Here is a 23722-nt window from a genome sequence, read left to right as displayed (position 1 = left end):
AGCACTCACTGTTGTATTGTGAACAGATTGATTTATTATTTCACACAAATTTTTTACATCTTATCCGACATTTTGGTCCCACATGGGGACCTTTCTCAAGGATATGGGGACTGAAACGTCAGATAAGATGTAAAAAATTTGTGTGAATAATAAATCAATTTTTTCACAATACAACAGTGAGTGCTGATCCTCAGGGCCGGAACTAGGGGTAGGCAGAGTAGGCACGTGCCTAGGGCGCAAAGCTGTGAGGGCGCCAGGCACGTACCTCCTCTGTCGCCTACCCCAAGTCCGGTTCCCTTCTCTGGCCAACTGTTCGCGCTTTATGCGCTTCTGCGCGCGAGCGCAAATTCGCGCATGCACGCATACCAAATAGGCGCTGCGACTGCCGGGCCTGCCTAGGGCGCCTGCCCAGCATGGCCCGGCTCTGCTGATCCTCCATTGAACTATTATAATACCATTGATCTTGCACCACTTGCCTCACTGGTTCGAGTGCGGGCACTGTGGAACATATATATATATTTAGATATTCTGTAGGGTGGCATACTGCTTTAACTGTTTAGTACCCAGGTGCAAAAAAGTGTATGTAGCATTCAAGACCAGCAACAGTGGCAATTTTGGTGAAACAAGTGAAAAATTGTATTGTTTAGTGCATATACAGCCAATGTGATGTTCCCACCTCTTGGGTTATCTGGAATGCAACCAATATGAAAGCATTTGAAGGATGAAGCTGGATGTTTAGCTTGTAACCAATGTTGGGCTATTGGTTATTTGGATATATCCTGTTTAGGTTTAGGGTCTAGTGCTGCCCGGATTGCTAATTCTCTCACGTAATTGTGTTTTCCCACAGTTAATGAGTTCACAAGGGCACTTAATTATATAGACTATATTCTTGGATGTACACGTGAGTCTATGTGGTAGGATTTACCAGTATGTGTGTGTGTGTGTGTATATATGTGTGTATATATATATATATATATATATATATATATATATATATATATATCCTTCCCCCAAATTCCCAGCACTCACGATAAATGTCATCTCGTTGCCTGGGTGCATCCCTCAAAGTTTACTTCGTACAATCCTCTCCAGAAGAAGCCGCACAACACAGGACTTATAATAAAGTGTTAGATTTATTAAGGCACACTAACCTTTCGGCTGCCACACCAGCCTTTGTCAAAGTAACAAACATTTCAAATTTTACCCTTAAATACCCCAGCTATGGCGGGAAAAGTGATATAAACCCTCCCCTTCCTGCATACTAACGTGTAATTATCCTAATAAAACACACATGTGGTAAAATATATAAAACATGCATAAAAGACATCCCATCTACCTCCATCATGATCGCATAAACTTTGTAACATAAAAAACTCTACCAATCAGGTAGACAATGTAGCAAACATCAAGTGACTCAATAATATCAAAATCGCATAAGTATCAGAGCAGCTGTCATCAAAAGATTACTCCGTTACAATGTTATAAAAAGAGTAGTGTTCAAACCCGTATGTGCAAGGTGACATCTTTCCCTGGAAAAACCATTAAACCACCAGTATAAAAATTGCTCAGAAGAATCTGACCCGTAAGCCACCACCACGGCGTACCCGTGTCACAGTGATATCGTAGCTCACTACTTACTACCAGTGTATACAAATATCAGCTCTACCTGCTGTGTGATCGCTGTAAATACAAACTCCATCGGATCGTTCGTAGGTTTGTTTCTGTTACCTACGAACGATCCGATGGAGTTTGTATTTACAGCGATCACACAGCAGGTAGAGCTGATATTTGTATACACTGGTAGTAAGTAGTGAGCTACGATATCACTGTGACACGGGTACGCCGTGGTGGTGGCTTACGGGTCAGATTCTTCTGAGCAATTTTTATACTGGTGGTTTAATGGTTTTTCCAGGGAAAGATGTCACCTTGCACATACGGGTTTGAACACTACTCTTTTTATAACATTGTAACGGAGTAATCTTTTGATGACAGCTGCTCTGATACTTATGCGATTTTGATATTATTGAGTCACTTGATGTTTGCTACATTGTCTACCTGATTGGTAGAGTTTTTTATGTTACAAAGTTTATGCGATCATGATGGAGGTAGATGGGATGTCTTTTATGCATGTTTTATATATTTTACCACATGTGTGTTTTATTAGGATAATTACACGTTAGTATGCAGGAAGGGGAGGGTTTATATCACTTTTCCCGCCATAGCTGGGGTATTTAAGGGTAAAATTTGAAATGTTTGTTACTTTGACAAAGGCTGGTGTGGCAGCCGAAACGTTAGTGTGCCTTAATAAATCTAACACTTTATTATAAGTCCTGTGTTGTGCGGCTTCTTCTGGAGAGGATTATATATATATATATATATATATATATATATATATATATATATATATATATATATATATATATATATAATATATATACACACACTAAACAAGGTAGCCCCAGCACTCTCAATATATATTATTATATATAACCCCCTGAAAAAATATTCTTGCACAACTGAACTGTAACTTTCTTAAAAAAGACACTTTTAGTTACAAAGCTTGTACAAAGGATGCATAAGCTGACGCGCCCCGTTAAGGCAATGTCCATGCATCAGTCCTATCCTAAGTGGAAAAAAATAAAGTGTTACCTTTGGGGGGAGACAGACCATACCTGCTTTTCTCTTTATTTAGCATGATCTCTTCCAAAGACACTTAGGCGGGGGTTGGGAGAGCGAGCATTTGAGGAGAGAGCCACCTCCCCAAAAAATATTAAATTTTTAAACAAGCTGAAATGCCGCTCCTCACCTTTCTTATTGGGTGCACGTGGGCAAGGCTTAATTTACATACTAAACAAGGTAGCTGTCACGGCCGGCACCCAATACCAGAACAGGTGCCAAGTACCCTGGTCTTGGCTCGGCTTCACCAGTAGTGTGACCACCGTTGGGCTTCGGGAGGAGTCCTCAGCTTACTCCAGGTGCCACCTGGACTTAACGAGGGGTACAAGGCGAGATGTTCTGGCTAGCAGAGGGGCACGGCAGGTAGATAGTCTTTTGGGCCGAAGGTCATGGTACAAATGGAGCAGGCAAGAGAATCGTCAGACAGGCAGGGTCGAGGCAGGCAGATATCAAGAATTGTCAGGCAGGCAAGGGTCAAACCGGGTAATCAAACAGATGGGGTCAGGCAGAAAGAGTAGTCGAGATGCAGGCAAAGGTCAGGATTCGGATATCAGAATAGTCAGGAACAGGCAGGGATCAAAACCGGAATAACAGATACAAATTTCACAGGAACAGACAGCACAAGGCTTCAGGAACCACCAGAATCAAGATTCTATCACGGGCAGTGGCTGGGAGTAAGAATGGGCCTAAAATACCTCCAAATTTCGCGCCAAAACTTGGCCAAAGCGCGCTGGCGTAATCGCGCCAGCGCGCCTGTACCTTTAAGAGGCGCGCAGGCGCACCACGCGCGCCCTAAGAACCAAGATGGCGCCGGCGCTGGAGCCCGGAACAGGAGTGCGGCGGCGTGGCGGCCGTCCACGCCGCTGCACCACTAGACCACCAGGTAATTTTATTACAGTAACCCCTAGCACCCAATAAGAAAGGTGAGGAGCGGCATTTCAGCTTGTTTGTTTAAAATTTTTATATTTTTTTTGGGGAGGTGGCTCTCTCCTTAAATGCTCGCTCTCCCAACCTCCGCCTAATGGTGTCTTTGGAAGTTGATTATTGTAACATTTCTCAACACCTGAGAATTGAGGTGTGTGTAGGTGAATTCTGTATACATATAGAATGTGAACTTGAGAATCTGAGGGGCTCCTCTCTGAAAAATAGTAATACATTGTAAATACATAGTGAGTTAGGTTAAAAAAAAGAGACACCTCCATCAAGTTAAAACTTTTAACTCTATTTTAACCTGCCTAACTGCTAGTTGATCCAGAGGAATCCAAAAAACCAAATTTGAAGCCTCTCCAATTTGCCCTAGAGGGGGAAAAATTCCTTCTGGACTCCAAAATGACAATCAGATCAGTGCCTGGATCAACTTGTACTATGAGCTATCTTCCATAACCCTATATTCCCTCACTTGCTAAAAAGCCACCAACCCCTTCTTAAAGCTATCTAATGTATACAGCTGTCACTGTAAAAACTCCTTCCGAATATTTAGGAAGAACCTCTTTTCTTCTAATCAGAATGGATGACCTTGTGTCAGCTGGAAAGACTTACTGGTAAATAAAGAGAGATTATTATATGATCCCCTTATATATGTAAACATAGTTATCATATCAGCACCTCTTCTCAAGTGTGAACAACCCCAATTTAGCCAGTCTTTCCTCATAGCAAAGATTTTCCATACCTTTACCAGTTTAGTTGCCCTTCTCTGTACTTTCTCTAATTCAGTAATGTCCTGTTTGAGCGCTGAAGACCAAAACTGTATGGCATAATCTAGATGAGGCCTAACCAGTGTTATGTACAGTGGAAGAATAACCCCCTCCTCCCCTTTTAATTTTAACTTGCTTTAATGGGTTAGATGTTTTAACATTGTTGGCAGAATTTGGAATAAATAATGCTTTTTCATTTATTTAGTGATTTGTGTTGTACCTTATAGACTACCAACAATCCAGGGGTAAAGTCTTTTTTTTAAAGTGGTGGAGTTTCAATATAAGTAAATGTAGTAAATTTCAATTTCATTAAAATTTAACTTAAAATACTAATGTTTTTATAGCAATTTGGGCCCTAGCAACCAAATTGCTGAAATTGCAAACGGGAGAGCTGCTGAATAAAACGTTAAATCATGTAAAATCCACAAATAATAAAAAAATAAAGATGAATATATCTCTCTACATCATGCTAAAAGTTTATTTAAAGGTAAAAAACCTACCCCTTTCAACTAGGTATGGGGTACTGGGGTAAGTTAAGGCATTGTGGGAAATTTTGAGAAAATAGGGCTATGGGAGTGCATTTAGTATACCTATTGTATTAAGGTGATCTGACTTTTACAAAAACAAAAATCTTTACATAGTACATATAGGGGCAGATTTATTATGTGGTGTAAAAAATGGCAAAGTAATTCGCCAGGCATAGCAGTTTATATAACGGCATAAATTCACATTCACACTAGAGTCAGTGTTATTAGGTGCCAATTAACCCATCTGTATGCTTTTGGAGGAAGCCCATGCAGACCTGGAGATAACAAATGAACACCTTTGAAGGTAATGTCTATTTTTGGAATAACTTTCTTGTGCAGCAGGACTTTAGTAATTTGCTGTTTTTTTCTGTGATATATGTAAATACAGCTGGCTAAAAGCGCATATACTATGACTAGGGTTGCCACCTTTTCAAATAGGGGAAAACGGGCAGGGGGGCAGATAACGTTGGGGGTGGACAATGACATTGGGGACTGTGATGGTATGGGAGGGGCTATTTACATAGGGGATGGGACTGATGACTGATGACAGACTGTATCTGTCGAAATCAGTGCACACTTATTTTTAATATCTGTGCTCATCTTTGTATTCTATGGTGAGCAAAGTTCTTGCATGTATCATGCTAGTATGCCAGGGGTGGTGCAGTAAAAATGTGTCTTGGATTCTTGGATTGCTGAATCAGTCTGAGGCACAAATTGAGTCAAAGTATGGTAAAGGAATTACAATATAACTTACACTGTAAGGGAGGAAAGGGGCCTGGCAGCAATGAAAAATGCACTTTGCAAAGCTTTTCTAGTTTCTGTTTGTAGAGTGCTTACAGTTTTTTGGAAAACCTTTATTTGGAAAACCTTTGTTCTGTTGCAGCCTTATGGAAAAGAATGGCCACTAGCAGAAAGTAGTAAGCAATTGTATAACAACTAATAATCCATATATATATTATTCCATAAATGTATCTGCACTAAATGTTGGAACAAAGTGTTTTCTAGAAATGACAGATCTCATGGTTTAATCAAATAAAAAAAACAATTTCAAAAAATTGAAATCCCCCCCTGCCATCACAGAAATGATTGAAAAGAAGGTGGCAGAGGAAACGAAAATGAGTAATAAAAGATAGCCAGTAGTTTTAAAGTAAAATGTAGACTTGCATAGACTTGACAAAGGCCAGCAGGCAGTTGCATAAAACAGCAAATTAATAAAAAAAAACCTTGATATTTTTCCTGTGTGTATCTGCTGTATGCTGCACACAACACATTCTACTATAAAACTATTCAGATTTCCTGCTAGAAAAACTAATGTGATACATCTTTACATCAGATAGCAGCTGGACCAAGGTCACTGACAGTAGAGGAGAATTTGTGTAAAATCAAGATTCTTCTTGGATGTTGGCTGTTATTACTATCCATCTTCTTCACACCCTATGCATATGCTTTCTGTGACATGATCTTTCTCTAGGTCATTTAATTTCTTTTTTACAGAATGCCATTAAAATATGTGCACCAGTAATATATTTATAAACTAATAACATATTCTGCAGGCAGGGTGGTTCCATTTTTTATACTTTTTTACCTGCCCTTCCACACTGTATGACTTGCTGCTACACACATGAATGCAACACTGTTTTCTTTGACAGCTCTGTATTCATTAGTAACAGCAGGGGAAATGCATTTAAGCATCCCCCCTTTTTGCAGTTTTGGAATGGATTCAACCAGAATCTGTCAAAAAGGATACCCATTCTTCAGAGCACCAAATACAGCATTGGTGGGCAAAGCAAGACAGTGGTTGTCATGGAGCTCCCTTTGTTGGCAAGTCCTTAGAACAAATGGCAGCCTACAGGAATGGGGCGAGGTATTGGATCCCACATTGGCCAGGTCCGTTGGTAACTACAGGAAGCAAACCTGTCAATCAATATTTTGGAGATCAGGGCAATCTAAAGTGGTCTCCAAATGGTCTGATTTGATTTGGTCCATTCCCCAAATAAACAAGCGGGGCTGCAACATTCATGAGAAGTATCACACTTAATACACTAGGCAGAGGCCATGGTATTGAAATGGGAGACAGATGTACTAGTTGTTGATAGACAAGTGGGTACAACCAGACATCGACATGCTGCCATCTATCAATAACCACAAACTGCCCATTTACAACGTAAGAACCAGAGACATATCGGTGGTATTCATCGATACCTTGGTCATACCATAAACACAGTGTATACAATTCTGTCCCTTGTCCATTCTTTCCTGGGTGACTGCCACGATCAGGAGGGTACACATAACATTCTCATAGATCTGGCTTGGCCCAAGAGAACCTGGTACTTGGACCTGGTCAATATTGCAATCTGCAAACTGTGGACACTGCCACTGTATCCAGATTTTCTCACTCAGGGGCCTCTAAAATACAATAACCATCAAATATTAAATTTGACGGCCTGGAATTGAAACGTCCACATGGTCTGATAAAGTTTACTTCACAAAAGCCAGTAATGTGGGCCAGGAAATCAGTCACATCCCAGACATATTGGCAGACCTTCATCTCTTGGTCCAATATCTAGGGTCAGATGGCAAGACTACAGAACTCAGGATATTGTGGATTTCTTGGCTCAAGGGCTTCAGACGGACTTGTACTTCTTAACTCTCAAAAGCCGGTTAGTAAGACAATCAGTGGCTCCGGGTACATGGTCGAAATATTGCACTGTGTGGGAGGATTGGATGACTTTCCAGGATCAGCATGGTTTAGCAGAAAGGGTTGAAGGGGTGGCCCAAACATCGTTAGCATGGGTGGAGAAGTTAGGCAAACAAGGTTGCTCAGCAGCGGCAGTAGCAGGAAAACTGGCAGGGTTTTCATTCGGTCTGAGGATGGTTTGAGGGACTGGACAAAAGACAGGTTCATTAGACAAGTGGTGAAGGGACTTAACAAGAATAGGCATTGGAGGACACAGAGGAAACCTATTATGTTTGAAAAACTACAGGAGTTGGTCGTAATGTTCAGGGGATTATGAGTTAAGGTTATTCCGATTTCCATTTGTCCTGGCTTTCTATGGGGAGTTTAGGGTCAGGGTCAAAGAACAAAACTGAACCGGGGGGGATAATGGTAGCAGATTGTAGGATAGAGGAGAAAAAGTTGTGCTTGAAGTTGAGGATGTCCAAGACTGACCCACTGGGAAAGGGACAGGATATATGGCTGGGGTCAGCAGAGGGGACATGGTGTTGCCCCCTGGCAATGTACCACCAGTTCATGCAAGTTTGGCTGACTATACTGGGACCACTCTTGGTGCACCAGGTTGGGACATATTTAACCAGGTCCAATTCCAGGCGATTCTTAAAAGATGTACATCCACCCCCAGCATTAGTTTTATGTATTGTTTTTGGCTTTCACCAGGTCCAGTGTCGATGTGGGTTGCGGGCTACTCCTATATTCACTGGGCCGCCTGGCAAGCTGCTATCCAGGTGTACGGGAAGCAATTGGGAATTCATCGCTACAAGGCGTCGTGAGATGGCTGGGGTTTTGCGGTTTATGTTGGGGTAGGTTATTGCCTCTATTATCTCGGTTTGCATATAGAGACGGGCACCCCCAAATTTTAGTTTTACATGCTGGGGGGGGGAATGATTTGAGCTCAGTACCCATGAGGCTGCTGATTCAGGACATTAAGTGTGATTGGTTGTGGTTACCCTGGCGCTTTCCGGGTACATTACTAGTCTGGTCCGACAGTGGATAGATTTACTTGGATGGGTGCCCAATCCAATGATGCAGACAGCAAGGCCAGAATGAAGGTAAACAGGGAAGTAGGGAAGTTTGCAGTGAGAACCAGTGGTTTGGCCTTGAGACATGTGGAACTTGAGCAAAAGGAGTTTTCAATATACAAAAGGGATGGAGTACATTTGAATAGAATTGGCTAGGACATCTTTAACATGTCCTTGCAAGATGGTTTGGAAAAGGCCTTGGCAGTGTGGGGGAACAAAGGATACTAAGGTGTCAGTGCCCTTTGTCGTGGCAGTGGTCCTGGGAAAAACAGAGTTAGGGTAGGGACACACTGGGCGATTTGGGGAGTTTTAGTCGCCTGGCGACTAATCGCCGCGACTTTTCTCCCCGAATGCCTCCCCTCGCTCTGCGCCTGGCTAAAATGAAAAATCGCCTGCGCTAATCACACGCGGCGATTCGTTTTCCGAAGTCGCCCGAAGTTTCCTCGTGAGGCAACTTCGGGTGATTTCGGAAAACGAATCGCCGCGTGTGATTAGCGCAGGCGATTTTTCATTTTAGCCAGGCGCAGAGCGAGGGGAGGCATTCGGGGAGAAAAGTCGCGGCGATTAGTCGCCAGGCGACTAAAACGCCCCAAATCGCCCAGTGTGTCCCTACCCTAAAAGGAGGAAATTTTATGAGTTACAGAGAAAAGGAGGAATACTGGATAACTGGACAGCTCGGGCATGGGGTGGCAAAAAAGAAAAAATACCATTGAGTCGGTGTACTGCGGCTGATGGGTAAACAAAATTCATGAAGGGTGCATTGGTGCGGAGGTACAGTGCACAGGACAGTAATCCCAGGACCATCTGCCCAAGGGAATCAGGACAGGTTAAAATAGTTAGGGTTATGAAATACTATGTAATTTTATGGATGTTCAAAATTGCATATCTGTTGTAAATTATTAATAACTATTATTGATTATTGAGGTTGAATGTTTGAGCATAAAAGTTAATAAAAAAGCTGCGGCTATTATTATCCAACAGAAAAATTGGTGTTGTCTTCTTTTGAGAAGGAGGTTCTGTGGGCAAGGTAGCAGATTCTGGGTTATTTGATCGGTAAGTAAAAGGTCACCCCCCCTCCCAAATTTCCCCTCCTCTCCACACTTTTGACGATCATGAAAAATTGTGCAGAACATGTGGCGTAGTCTATTTTTCATTTTTCTAGTACAAAAATGGATGTAGGTGGTAGAGAACAAGTGCCATCAAAAAAAGTGTCTCTGATTATTTTTTTTGTCTGTATGAGTTCAAAATGAGAAATATCAAATATAGCAATGCCAGAACTTTAGCACAGTATGACTAAAAAATATAAATTTTGTGGCAGTGTAAAAAGACACTATTTCTACATGTAAGGTATTGGTTACTAGGTGTAAAAGAAATTTCTTTGGTGTGGCATTACCTACTGTTAAACACATATATATTACACTTGTATGAAAACCTCATAAAAATATGGATTTCCCTCAGATTTGTCTTGGTACACAAGAACAGAAGGCCACAAAATGTGACTTCACCACACAGTGTTTAGCCAATAAATTAACTATAAACATATCTTGGCATTTATGTCAAGATTTTTTAACAGGCCATGTTGTATCCTGTTAGATCACAGGTCACTGCAGAGTGATTTGACTAAATTGGAAAACTGGGCAGCAAACTGGGAAATGAGGTTCACTGTTCATAAATACAATTTTCATTGGAGAAAAATGCAGAAATGTACAACTGAACTGGTTAAGGGGATGGAAGACTTAAACTATGATGGTAGACTGTGAAGGTTGGGATTGTTTTCTCTGGAAAAAAAGACGCTTGCAAGGGGACATGATTACACTTTACAAGTGTATTAGAGAACATTATAGACAAATAGCAGGGGAACTTTTTACCCAAGTGGTTCACCACACCAGAGACCATCCCTTAAGACCAGAGGAACAGAACTTTCATTTGAAGCAGAGTAGGTGGTTCTTCACAGTGGGGACAGTGAGGTTGTGGAATGCACTGCCGGGTGTTATTGTGATATGCTGATTCTGTTAATGCCTTGAAGAGGGGCTTGGATGATTTCTTGGACAAGCATACTATCCAAGGTTATTGTGATACGAAAATCTATAGTTAGTGTATGGTGAGTAGTAGCAGGAAGTAAAAGTATCCCCAGGTGCATAATGAGAGGGCACCAGGCCCCCCTGGCAAAAAATCTACGCAGGGTTTAGAAACCTACCTGTGTGCCTGCAGCTGGCAGATTTCGGAGTGCGCATGTCAGAGCCGGGCCAACCCGGTCAGGCGCCCTAGGCAACCGGTGCCGGCTTAGTGTGTGCATGCGCAATTCAGCTTAGTGTGTGCTGAATTGCGCATGCGCGAAAGTACGCGCCAGCGCGCATGTGCCAGCGAGAAATTACGCACATGCGCGCAAGCGCTTCAACCGCAAATTACCAGCGGCAGCCAGGGAGACACAGGACCGGACATGGGGTAGGCAGAAGAGCAGGTACATGCCTGGCGCCCCCTCAGCTTTGCGCCCTAGGCACGTGCCTACTCTGCCTACCCCTAGTTCCGGCCCTGGCGCATGTATTTTCTGGCTCTCTAGTGTGATTATAGAGGAAGCAGAACCTGATATCCAGGCCCCCTATCCCCCCTGGCCCTCCACGACCAGAGGGTCTGTTTCCTTCTCCCTTTTAGGCATGAGTTAATTCAGTTGTAAAATAAAAGTTGCATAAACATCTGAACTGTCACAAATAAATCTTAATGAATTGTTGTTTTTTTATACAGACATACCTGATTCCACAGCCATTCCTAGTCCACTTCCTTTAGGTTCACAGTGTAAAAATTGGAAAAATGTTCAGTTCAGCTGTAGCTAGAGGGAATCTGGTTGAGCATCCTTAGTGCTTTTGTATATACAGGTATTGGACCTGTTATCCAGAATTTTTTTTCAACCCATCTTATTCATGGCAAAACCCTGGCAAAAAATTTTGTTATTAGTAATGTTAAAGGAATAGTTCAGTGTGAAAATAAAAACTGGGTAAATAGATAGGCTGTGCAAAATAAAAAATGTTTCTAATATAGTTAGTTAGCCAAAAATTTAATATACAAAGGCTGGAGTGAACAGATGTCTAATAAAACAGCCAGAATCCAACTTCCTGCTTTTGAGCTCTATAACTCTGAGTTAGTCAGCGACTTGAAGGGGGGCCACATGGTACATTTCTGTTCAGTGAGTTTGCAATTGACCCTCAGCATTCAGCTCAGATTCAAAAGCAACAGATATGACCCATGTGGCCCCCCCTCAAGTCTCTGATCGGTTACTGCCTGGTAGCCAGGGTAACCAGTCAGTGTAAACCAAGAGAGCTGAAAAGCAGGAAGAAGTATTCTGACTGACATGTTATACATCAAATCACTCCAGCCTTTATACATTACATTTTTGGCTAACTAACTATATTAGAATCATTTTTTATTTTGCACAGCCTATCTATTTACCCAGTTTTTATTTTTACACTGAACAATTCCTTTAAAGTGTTCCAGTGCCATTATCCATCACAATTATTGAGCTCTTTGGTTGCAGTAGTCTAATCAAAACTATTTGCTGATTGGTTGGTATGGGTATGGGTGCTCAGGAACAAAGCAGTTTAGAACCTTTTGTAGTAAATTGACCTTGGTGATCCCTAGCAGCATTTAAAGCATCCGTTCTTGCTTTGCGTTGCTGTTGGCGATTGGTGGCATGGTGGCATTGAAACTATATTTGTTGTCTCCTGGTTAACAATGAAACACCTGCATGGTTTCCAGATATAACATGATTAGTTTACATACAAAGTATAGTAAAATATCTAGGAATTCTGCAGTTCACTTCTTCAGCCAGTCCCAAATTCCGTCCTCCCTTGGATATAGCAGCCATAACAGTTTATAAAGATGAACCAGCTCTAAAAACAGCTTTAGGATAGACGACACACAACAAAATGCCTGATATAGTGTAGAAATTCCAAGGCTCTATGACACACCTTTTTGTGAATTCACAATTTCCAGGGGGAGTGCGTTTTACCCCAAAGTGGATCACCGCAACAGAGGCCACCCCTTTAGACTAGAGGAAAAGCACTTTCATTTGAAGCAGAGTAGGTGGTTCTTCACAGTGGGGATAGTGAGGTTGTGTAATGTACTGCTGGGTGTTATTGTGATGGCTGATTCTTTTAATCCCTTTAAGAGGGGCTTGGATGAAAAGCATAATATCCAAGGCTATTGTTATACTAAAATCTATAGTTAGTGTATGAGTATATATAGTTTATGTGAGTATATGGAGCGGTCAGTGTATCTATGTATGGACACTGGGTTTCATTTAGAGGGGTTGAACTTGATGGACTTTGGTCTTTTTCCAGCCTGATCTAACTATGTAACAATTCGCCAGCATCAAAATGGGCGCCAGCATCCAAGGGCGTCCGTTTATTGTCGCCAGCGTCGAATTGGGTGCATCAGCAAATTTGTGAATTTATTCACCGGCGGCGAAACTGGCAAATTCGCCGCAAATTCACGCCTGCTGAATAAATACCCCCATCACTAAACATGATTAGTTTCCATACAAAGTATAGTATAATATCTAGGAATTCTGCAGTTCACTTCCTCAGCCAGTCCCAAATTCCATTCTCCCTTGGATATATACAACAGTTTATAAAGATGAATCGGCTCTAAAAACAGCTTGAGGATAGACGACACAAAACAAATTGCCTTATATAGTGTAGTGTATAGGCTTTATGACACCTTTTTGTGAATTCGCAATGTTCAGGGGTAGTGCTTTTTTCCTTCATGTTTTAGGTTTATATGCCCTTAAACCAGTCTTTTTGAACAGTGACACCTTCTAGGGTTTGAGATTGGATACTTATAAACGTTTAAAAAAATCTGCAAGCCTTGATATATTTTTCCTTTCTCCAATATTCAGCCACCAGTACCTTTGAAAGATGCACTCAAATAGTGTAAAGCCCTTTTAATAAATCAATATTTGTTAAAAATTATACAGATGTGGAACCCATTATCCAGAAAATTACAGAAAGGCCGTCTCCCATAGACTCCCTTTTATCCAAATAATAAAAATTGTAAATAATGATTTTCTTTTTCTCTGTAATAATAAAACAGTAGCTTGTACTTGATACAAACTAAGATATAATTAATTCAGCTAGCCAAAAAAAAGCAAATTGCAGGCTGGCATCCACACATGTACGCATGCGTACCAGTGACCACACATGCACGCCATGCATCAGCGTTTGTGCATGCGCATCACTTGTGCTGCAGGGGGCCCCGGAGGTTTGGCACCTGGTGGGCCCCCAATCGTCCAGTCCGACCGTGTATCTTGACACCCCTGAAGGTGTCACTGTTCAAAAAGACTGGTTTAAGGGTATATAAACCCAAAATGTGAAGAAAAAGGAGGACTTCCCCTGATAATTGGGAATTCACATAAAATTGTGTCATAGAGCGTTGGAACCACTACACCATATTACCTTACAGATATGGGATCCATTATCTGGAAAACCATTATCCAGAAAGATTTGTAGTATTCTCAGGTATAGACATTATCCTGGTACATCTGGATCATCATAAGTCATTCTCAGTGGAACAGACAGTGCAGTTTTATATCAATAAATTTTCAGTGTGCTGATGAGTACATGGCATGGCCTTACATGGATAAGTATTTAAGCTCCACTGCACTATACCAGTCATAGTCAATTTCAATAGCAATATTATATGTGCAATAACTCAGGTTAAAATGACACCTAACTGAATGGTATGAGTGCTTGCAAAATTGCAACATTTTATCTATGTAACGAATAGTGATGATGAGCGAATCTGTCCCAAATGCATTAAAGTCAGTGGGTGTTTTTTCTTATGCCAACTTTTTGTCTCTGCAACAATTTTGACTTGACAGCCTTTTGCCACAGTGAAATTTTTCTCTGCAAGAGATTTGTGAAAAAATTCACAGATGGCAACAGATGGCAGTGAATCCATGCCTGGTTTAAAATTTCACTGATCACTAGTAACTAACTGATTACTATTACGTATTCTTATGTATACACCCTACATGTATCAATTTCCAGTGTCAAGTTTATAGAAATGTATGTATTTGTTTCTTTTTACTGACCTCTGAAAAGAGCCTTGATATTTTTGTAGCGATCCAAAATAGAAGTAAAAGGAACTCCAGCAGAATTACTGCAAATAAACTTTAATTTCCGAGTGGTGGCAAACAAAACATGTTTCGGGTACAATACCCTAAAGGGTCTATCTAACCTAAGGATCTCGTGTAGGTCAGACCTTAAGCTGGCCAAAGATTGCAAAGATACGATTTTTCAAATCCTCAAAAAATCAGACTTATCGGACTTCCCCATCTCCCGACCTGCCACTAACCTTTCAGATCAAATAATGCCGATGTTCTGCCCCTACAGCAATCGTATGAAAGTTATGGGACAGTCCCACTGAAAATCTTCAGATCGGCAAAAAACTCAGAGATATCATCGGCAGCCGACAGAAATTTTCTCCTTGCTTTAATCTGTTTTACCATTTTGTTGCATTGAATTGTAATTATTTGTCTGTGTTTGTTTTCCGCTGCTTTTCAGTTTATCACCTCATTTTAAAATGCCAACTAAAATATTTGCTCTATTTGAATGGAAAGATACAAATAAAAATATTCAATATTTGTATTATCATTACTGTTGGATTGTAGATATGAAAAATAATACAAGTATATTAAAAAAAGATTGGTATTGGTTATCATCCTGTGCCTCTTCAGTTGTTGTTCAGCAGTGAGTCATATGGTACTGTGGATAGAATTGTAGTAAAGGTATGGGACCTTTTTTCCAGAATGCTCGGTACCTGGGGTTTTCCGGATAATGGATCTTTCCATAATTTGGATCTTCATACCTTAATTCTACTAGAAAATCATGTAAACAATAAATAAATGCAATTGGTTGGTTTTGCTTCCAATAAGGATTAATGATATATGTTTGGATCAAGTGCAAGTTACTGTTTTATTAATACAGAGAAAAAGGGAATAATTTTTCAAAATTTCAATTATTTCATTTTTAATGGAGTCTGGGAGACAGCCTTTCCATATCTCGGAACATTCTGGATAATGGTTTTCCAGGTAAACGGGTCCCATACCTGTACATGTATATGCCCTCAGCACTTAAGGGTGTTAAATGGGGGAAGCGAAAGATGGGATACAAATAAAATGGGGCTTTATTATTAGTGATGGGTTAAAAAAATGCGAAAGCGCAAAAAATTTGTGAAGTCCATAGGTGTCAAAATTATTTTGATGCTATCCACAATTTTTATACACATGACTCTTTTGTCCAAATACATTAAAGTCAATGGGTGTCTGAATAATTTTGATGTGCATACATTTTTATGTGACAATTTTTATGCGCGCAACTCTTTGCATTAAAGTCAACACACAATGATTTTTTTTTGTCACAGCAAATTTTTCCACGGAAAATTTTCTCAGCGAAGTGTGGAAATTTGCGTGAATCCATGCTTGGTGAATAAATTCGGCCATCACTATTTATTATGTGTGGCTCAATAATTCAATCTAAATACATTAAAGGATTTTGTCATGATTTTTATGTTGTAGATTTCTTTTCTAAATTACACTGTTTACACTGCAAATAATTCACTCTACAATATAAAATGTCATTCCTGAAGCAGTATATTGTTTTTTATGTATAATATTGGTGATGGAACTGCTTTCTGGCAGGCTGTTGTATCTCCTACACAATGTAACTGAATGTGTCACAGTGGATTTTTACTGTTGAGTGCTGTTCTTAAGCTGGCCATAGACGTAAAGATCGCACAAATCGAGGATTTGTACGATTTTTGGACCATGTTCAGAGAGTCACCGCATTTTTCGTCCGGGGGAGATCGGTCATTTGGTCGATCAGACAGGTTTGATTTTGTCCGGACCACCTTGCATGAGCGCATTGCACTCTTATTGTAATCCGATTGTTCGGCCATAGGGCCTAACTTTCAGATTACCCCCGATATAGCCATGTATGTTAGTGGCATATCAGGGAAAGGTAGGCTTGTTTGGCGATGACGCCAAATGAGCGGATCTTTGTGTCTATGGCCACCTTTAGATCTACCATGGAGTTGTTATCTTGTGTTCTGGAGCTGTTATCTACCTTCCCATTGTTCTGTTGTTAGGCTGCTGGGGGGGAAAGGGAGGGGGTTGATATCACTCCGACTTGCAGTACAATAGTAAAAAGTGACTGAAGTTTATTAGAGCAGAAGTCACATGACTGGGGCAGCTGGGAAACTGACAATATGTCTAGCCCCGTGTCAGATTTCAAAATAAATATAAAAAAATATGTTTGCTCTTTTGAGAATCGGATTTCAGTGCAGAATTCTGCTGAAGCAGCGCTATTAAAACATGTGTTTTGAAAAAAACATGTTTTCCCATGACAGTATCACTTTAATCTTGAAATTATATATTTTGCAGCATTTCTAGGTTAAGAATGCAACATCTGATCTAGTTCTGTTTCTAGTGCATGTGGTTGCATAACCCTAACTGATATTATTGTAGTGAAAACGGATTAATAAACAACTTCCTTTTTTCTGGTTAACGAGCCAGAAATGAACCTTGTAGATAATCTTTAGAAATTTGTTAGATTATTTAAAGTTTTATTTTGCCTAAAAAGCTATTTGTCTGTGTTCACGGATACTGCAAAGCATGAAATAACACTACAGGTATGGGACCTTTTATCCAGAATGCTTGGGATCTTTGGTTTTCCGGATTATGGATGTTTCTGTAATTTGGTTTTTCATACTCATCATGTAATTATTATTTGGAGAAAATGGAGTCTATGGGAGAAGGCCATGCCATAATTCTGAGCTTTCTGCATAATGAGTTTCCGGATAACTGATCCCATACCTGTACAGTATTTAATGAGTGTCCTGAGAAGTGCACCTTTTAACTTGCTATTTGTTTATTATAATTACAGGTGTGCTGAAAAGCCCTTTAAGCCGGACAACCCTGACACTGGTCGGGGTGAGTGCCTGTGTGTTGGCTGTTGTGTGCGGGTCACAGCTGTCCTGTCCGCTCACTGTCAAGGTCACGTTGCATGTACCAGAGCACTTCATTGCAGATGGTGAGAAACCAGAGTGCCCCCTTCATCCTATACTGCTGGAGTAAAGGGAACAACATCACTGTAATGGCGTATGAATAGAAAATGTAACCAGTGCTTGAATTGAGGTGAAAAAGTGGAGGGACGCTATCTGCACCACATGTAGCATGGCGTGATAACTATAAGCCCCTCCTATAATTATAAGCCATGTCCATTATTATAATAGGCCTCAGCCACAAACACATTCTTGTTTCACCGCTTTAAAGCACTTAGCTTTACCAAATGCCTGTAGGGACCCCAAAATGAATACAAAGCTCCAGCAAACAAAGCCTGTGTATTGTTTGTTGTATCACAACCCCAGGATAATTTATTTAATCCCTCAAGAAGTCAAGATTTAATATATATATATATATATATCATCTTCTCACCATTTGTCATTATGCTTTAGTTCTCTACATTTTCTTTATTTGTTTCCCCTATTTTCTTCTTTTCTTCTGTTCTCTATAACCCTCTCTAATGCCACCTTTTTCTCCATCACGTCTCTACCTTTGCTCATTTCATTAAGAAAATGAAGATAAATTAACCAATAACAGTACATTTAATCCTGTTGCAAATCCCATGATAAAGAAACAAATCTCTACTTTCCATTAAATTAGCTCATTAGCAAATCAAGTTTCATTGCAGTGGTATAAATTCATTCATCAACTTCTGTTAGCGCTGTAATATGGTAACATGAGTTCTTACATCCAGGCACATGGTACCTCCTTTATGTATAACATGTTTTCTAAATTTATGCGGTTATTTATTAAAGTCAGAATGCCAAAAACTCGAAAATTCAAGGTTTTTTTACTATAAAATCTACATTTTTTTTCAAGATTTATTATACCCCGAGCATGGAGAAAGTCTGAATCCAAAAATCCGGCTTCTCAGACCTAACAAGGTTGTATATAATTTCATGGGAGAGGTCCCTATCCTCTTTGGAAGTTTCTGTGGTCTAGGCTGACTATTTCGGACTTTTCAGGCAAAAATCCAAAAAAAATGGCTTTTCAGAAAAAAGGATGAAAAAATTTTGCGATTCGGCAAAAAAATCCGAAATATTGTATTGAATTTAAGAAGAAAATCATGGTTTATTATGTGAAAACTCCACTGATGCCAACTTGAAAATCTGAAATTAAATCAGGCAAAATACCTTTCTCCTCAAACTGAATGGGGCCCATGTGTGAAAGTAAAACATTTTTTTACGGCTGACAATTTTTAGATAGTTCATGGGAAACAATTTAGCACTCATTTTTATTTATAAGCAATGGTTATACTGATGGAGGATTCAGTGATCTATTTGTAATTTGAACAATGTTTTCCTTCTTGGCAGGGAGCCGGTTTGTGATCAGCGAGGGTAGTTACCTGGATGTCTCTGACTGGTTAAATCCTGCCCAGCTGTCCCTCTTCTATCAGGTGAACGCCAGCTCTCCTTGGGTGCAAGATCTTTGTGGCCAGCGAACAACAGATGCCTGTGAGCAAATATGTGATCCAGAGACTGGTAAGTTAATGTTGGCTCTCTTTGGAATCGTATTTGCCGTATTCTACTGCAGGAAAAAATCTCTGGCTTGATGGATAGTTGTTTATCAAAATGGTGCAGTCAAGTGGTATCTCAATATCCTGGCTTTGTAACCTATCCATAGCATTTACATTACAAAACTGAATAAATGTAGGTGGCCTAAATCAGTGGTATACAAAATAATAATAAAACAGTACCTTGTACTTGATCCAAACTAAGAGATAATTAATCCTTATTGGAAGCAAAACCAGCCTATTGGGTTTATTTAATGTTTAAATGATTTCCTAGTTGATTTAAGGTATGATGATTTACAGAAAGATCAAATATCAGGAAAGCCTCAGGTCCCGAGCATTCCGGATAACAGGTCCCATACCTGTATTAAGACCAGTTTATGATACTGCATGCATGTAGGTGATCAAAGCTATGTTTAACACTTGACAAAGTGGTGGGTAAATTGGACAGATCACCTTGCTTATTGCTATAGGTTGATGCTCTCATAGGAAAGAGGATGTTTCCAATCGCCAGTTAACAAAAAGAAAACATACAGGCAGGATTACAATGCAGGCCACCTATAATTCGGGGAAGTGTTTGGTATCATGGTCCATTTATTATGTTTATAGATGTCACTTATCTAGCACCTGATTCCAAGAAAATGCAGAGGGATATTTAAATAGATGGGAATTATTTTTTTTTGTAAAAGGTTATTATTTTTGCTTTTCAAACAAAAGATACACATAAATATGCATTGCTATGACCACATGCAATTAAGGTTTTACATTTCACAGTATTACAGTAATTCGCCAGGAGCAGTAATCAGATTGTGACATATTACAGAGAGTCAATGGGAGGATCGACAGGGATTGGCATCTAATTCAATATTTGGTGCTGCTAGGTCTAGTGAACTTCTTCTGCCTCCCTTTCTAAGCATTGAAAGTGTGATCGTTTTAACTTATTAAGTTGTCTTGAGATAGCAATAAATTTAGGAATGAACGCAATCATAATGGCATCTTGAAGATCGTTGAGAAGTTTTTCAAAACTGTGAAGATCTTGATAACAGTGAACATCTGGATAGGTCAAAAGATTATAATATGATCCACTCTAGCAGCATACATTCAGTTCAAAATGGAGCCTAGCATATACAACTGGACACGTGGAGTAAACCAATAGACAGTGACCAGAGGGGACAACAGGAGGGTCGATGGGCCAAAAAAGGAAAGGTAAACCATAAAACAAATAATGCACGTGTAACATGACAGAACTACTTCTGGATTGACCTCCAGCCAAGGTTTCCAAACCTTCTCAAAATTTTGAGGGCACCATCTGGCTATATAGGTTAATTTGATAACAGGCAGCTTGATATTTATAAACTGCACACAATTCTGAAGTTTTCGTGGTTGGGGGCTCATCCAACTCATAGCAACATGCTTTTTGACTTAAAATATAGTGTTTTAAGCAGGGTTCTGGTTTTGTTCAAGGGGACCAGATCATCCACTAGGCCCAATAAGCACACTTTAGGAGCTAGTATTTCAGGTAGTAGGATGTACTCGTTGAGATACTTAACTACTTCTGTCCAGTAATTATGTACAATTGGGCATTCCCGCAGTAAATGGAAATATCCAGCATCTGGAGATTGGCATTTGGGGCACACCACATTGAGGTTTCTACCCATCACTTTTAATCTTGTAGGGGTAATATATGTCCTATGTATGATCCTGTATTGCACCATTTTGTCTCTGGTTCATAAACACCTTCTATTGCCTCTGCCCACATTTTGTCATCAACCTGGGATATGTCCCTTATCCATTTACTTTTTACTCTGTCAAAGGGTTTTCCTATGCTGGGAATTATGGATTTGTATAAATCAGAGATTAGCTTTCTTGGGGTTGGGTCCAAAAGTCTAATATGGGGTCATAGTGTTAACTGTTAGGGACCCAAGACCCAAATTGGGATGTAAATGCATGGCACAATTGAAGATAGTGTTACATCTGAATTGTAGGCTGATTTAACTTTATTCTTTTAATTGCTGGACTCCCATTCCAGGACAGTAGTGGAAGTCTGGTAATTTTAGAAAACTTTTCAGGTTGGAATTTCTCCATAATGCAGTGTTTGGTAAGGGTTGGGTGTTAGATTTAGCAACTGTTTTGAGGGCTAGTATGGGAATTATTTTTAATATATATTTTAACACTGTCCTTTACATTTACCACTTAGTTATGCCCCACTTGCTTCACTTCAACCCCAAAACCCCATCTGATCCCTTATTATACCTATGTCATGACTCAGTCATCACTACTGATTCAGGGAGAGAATTCCACATCTTCACAGCTCTTACTGTAAAAATCCCCTTCCGAATATTTATCGGAATGGGAGACCTTGTGTCAGCTGGAAGAACCTATTGTTAAATTAAACATTAGAGAGAGAGAGATTATTATATGATCCCCTATACATAGTTATCATATCACCCCTCAAGCTCTTCTTCTTCAGTGTGATCAACCCCAACTTGGCCAGTCTTTCCTCATAGCTAAGATTTTCCATACCTTTTACCAGCTTATTTGCCCTACTTTTCACCCTCTCTAATTAAATAATGTCCTGTTTGAGTGCTCTAGATCAAAACTGTATGTCATATTACGGAGAGGGCCTTACCAGCACTCTTTAAGGTTGGAAAGAGTTGCTAGAGAACTTCTCCATTCTGCCCACAAATTCTTTTTGTCAGGAGCCAGTGGGATGTCCCAATCTGATGTTTCAAGGGTTAAGTCTCTTAGAAGTGCATTACCTTGTATGGTGACAGGAGCAGCAAATCCTAAGGGATCATACAGGCTATTTATTGTGGACAGAACACCTCTGCGAATTAAGGGGTTTTCTACGTCGGCCCTACCTGTCAGTGCAGGACGACTGGGGTTAACTTGCTCCTCTCCGGAGGCAGGACAAACTATTGGATCTTGAAGCTCCTCCTTCCTGGCATCTCCACTTCCTCTCCAGTTTTTAGTTTGTCCTGCCTCGGAGGCAGCAGATTCTCCTTCTCCTACAACTTTACTTTATTATTGGTGTGTGCGTGCTCTCTGACTCAGTTTTTGATTCCAGATTGAGCCCAACATTATAGCGCTTCCGTAAGGACAGGATACCACTGCTCCCTTACAGGTTTGGAGGAAGAGCCTTTTCCAAGTGCTCTGTATAGCGCATACACGGTTGAGCCCATAGAGTGCTCCCTTTGACCACCTTCACAGTGCTCCTATGTAGTGTTGAGCCTACCATTCCTCCCGCACAGGGAGTGAGGTATATCAGGTATAACCATTCGCGCCTTGTTTAGTAGACGTTTGGCGCGCTTAGCTCCGGCGGCCATTTTGGTTCGCGCACCTCTGCAGACCGCACGTTCCGGATTTCGGCTCTGAATACCTGCAACGGTAAGCCTCAATAACGCATTGTTAGCTACACCATGGCCTTGGCTGACGAGGAACTCGTTTCCTTAATCGAGGAAATTGATTTACCGGACAAGCACCGCAAAATGAAGGCTAAGCTAAAAAAGGCCCCAAGGCCCCAACTAGGCGTAAAGATCGCTCTCGATTTACTTCTCCAGTACAATCCATCCTGCAATCTTCAGGTGGCAGTAGCAATATCACTGCAGCCCAAGTGCATGCCCCTCAGGATTCTCATACTCTGAGTCAGCTACCACTTTCGGGATCTCCTACACAGCCCCCAGGCTCTACACAAGCCACGGCTCCAACTCAGGCATCCCCTGACTTTTCCCAATTTTTGTCTTGGTTCCAATCTACCATTCAGGCCACAATAGACAAAACTGTAGTTAGACAACCAGACCCTACCCCCAGCCGCTTCTTCTCCTTCCCCTGGGGAATCAGATTCCTACTCTTCTTCAGAAGAAGGAGCACTATCTGACTCACAGTCAACATCTTCAGAGGATAATCCCAGACAGCCGGAAGAGGTCAAGGATCTTCTCAAATATATTTTCTCAACGCTAGAAATTAAAGAAGAACAGATTTCTCTTTCTAAGGCAGATAAGGTTCTTGGCAATTCATCTAAACGCACCAGATCTTTTCCTGTATGCAAATCTACTTCTAAACTCATCGAGGCAGAGTGGGCGCAGCCTGATAAAAAGGTGAACATTCCACCAAGATTTTTTAACACTTATCCTGTTCAGGAAGAGTTCAAGATATGGGATAAAGTCCCCAAGGTTGACCCACCTATAGTCCGGTTGTCCCGTCACACTATGCTACCTGCAGAAGACGCAGGCTCTCTAAGGGACCCAATGGACAAAAAAATGGACTATGTCCTCAAGAAAGATTTTCAAAGCGCAGCGGCCATTCTCAGACCAGCTGCAGCGGCACCTACGGTAGCTAAAACAGCAAGATATTGGTGCCAGGAACTCTGCCAGTCACCACCTACTGATCCACAAAAGTTTATGGAGGATGTTACAAAGATAAAGTCAGCACTAGCTTTCTTAGG

The 23722-nt window shown here is 40.6% G+C and overlaps 1 protein-coding gene across 2 annotated transcripts in view; it reads left to right on the top strand.

Moving 5' to 3' along the window:
• LOC108700042 (astrotactin-2) overlaps window positions 1–23722 on the top strand; it is an 882685-nt gene that overhangs the window by 327497 nt on the left and 531466 nt on the right. For both annotated transcript variants that reach the window (XM_041574753.1, XM_041574754.1), the window contains 2 exons: window positions 17590–17736; window positions 19082–19249. In XM_041574753.1, coding sequence (XP_041430687.1) covers window positions 17590–17736; window positions 19082–19249 — 315 coding nt within the window. The remainder of the gene's footprint in view (window positions 1–17589; window positions 17737–19081; window positions 19250–23722) is intronic.

Source organism: Xenopus laevis, chromosome 8S, assembly GCF_017654675.1.
Source record: "Xenopus laevis strain J_2021 chromosome 8S, Xenopus_laevis_v10.1, whole genome shotgun sequence".
NCBI lineage: Eukaryota > Metazoa > Chordata > Amphibia > Anura > Pipidae > Xenopus > Xenopus laevis.
This window is presented reverse-complemented; position numbering and strand designations above follow the sequence as displayed.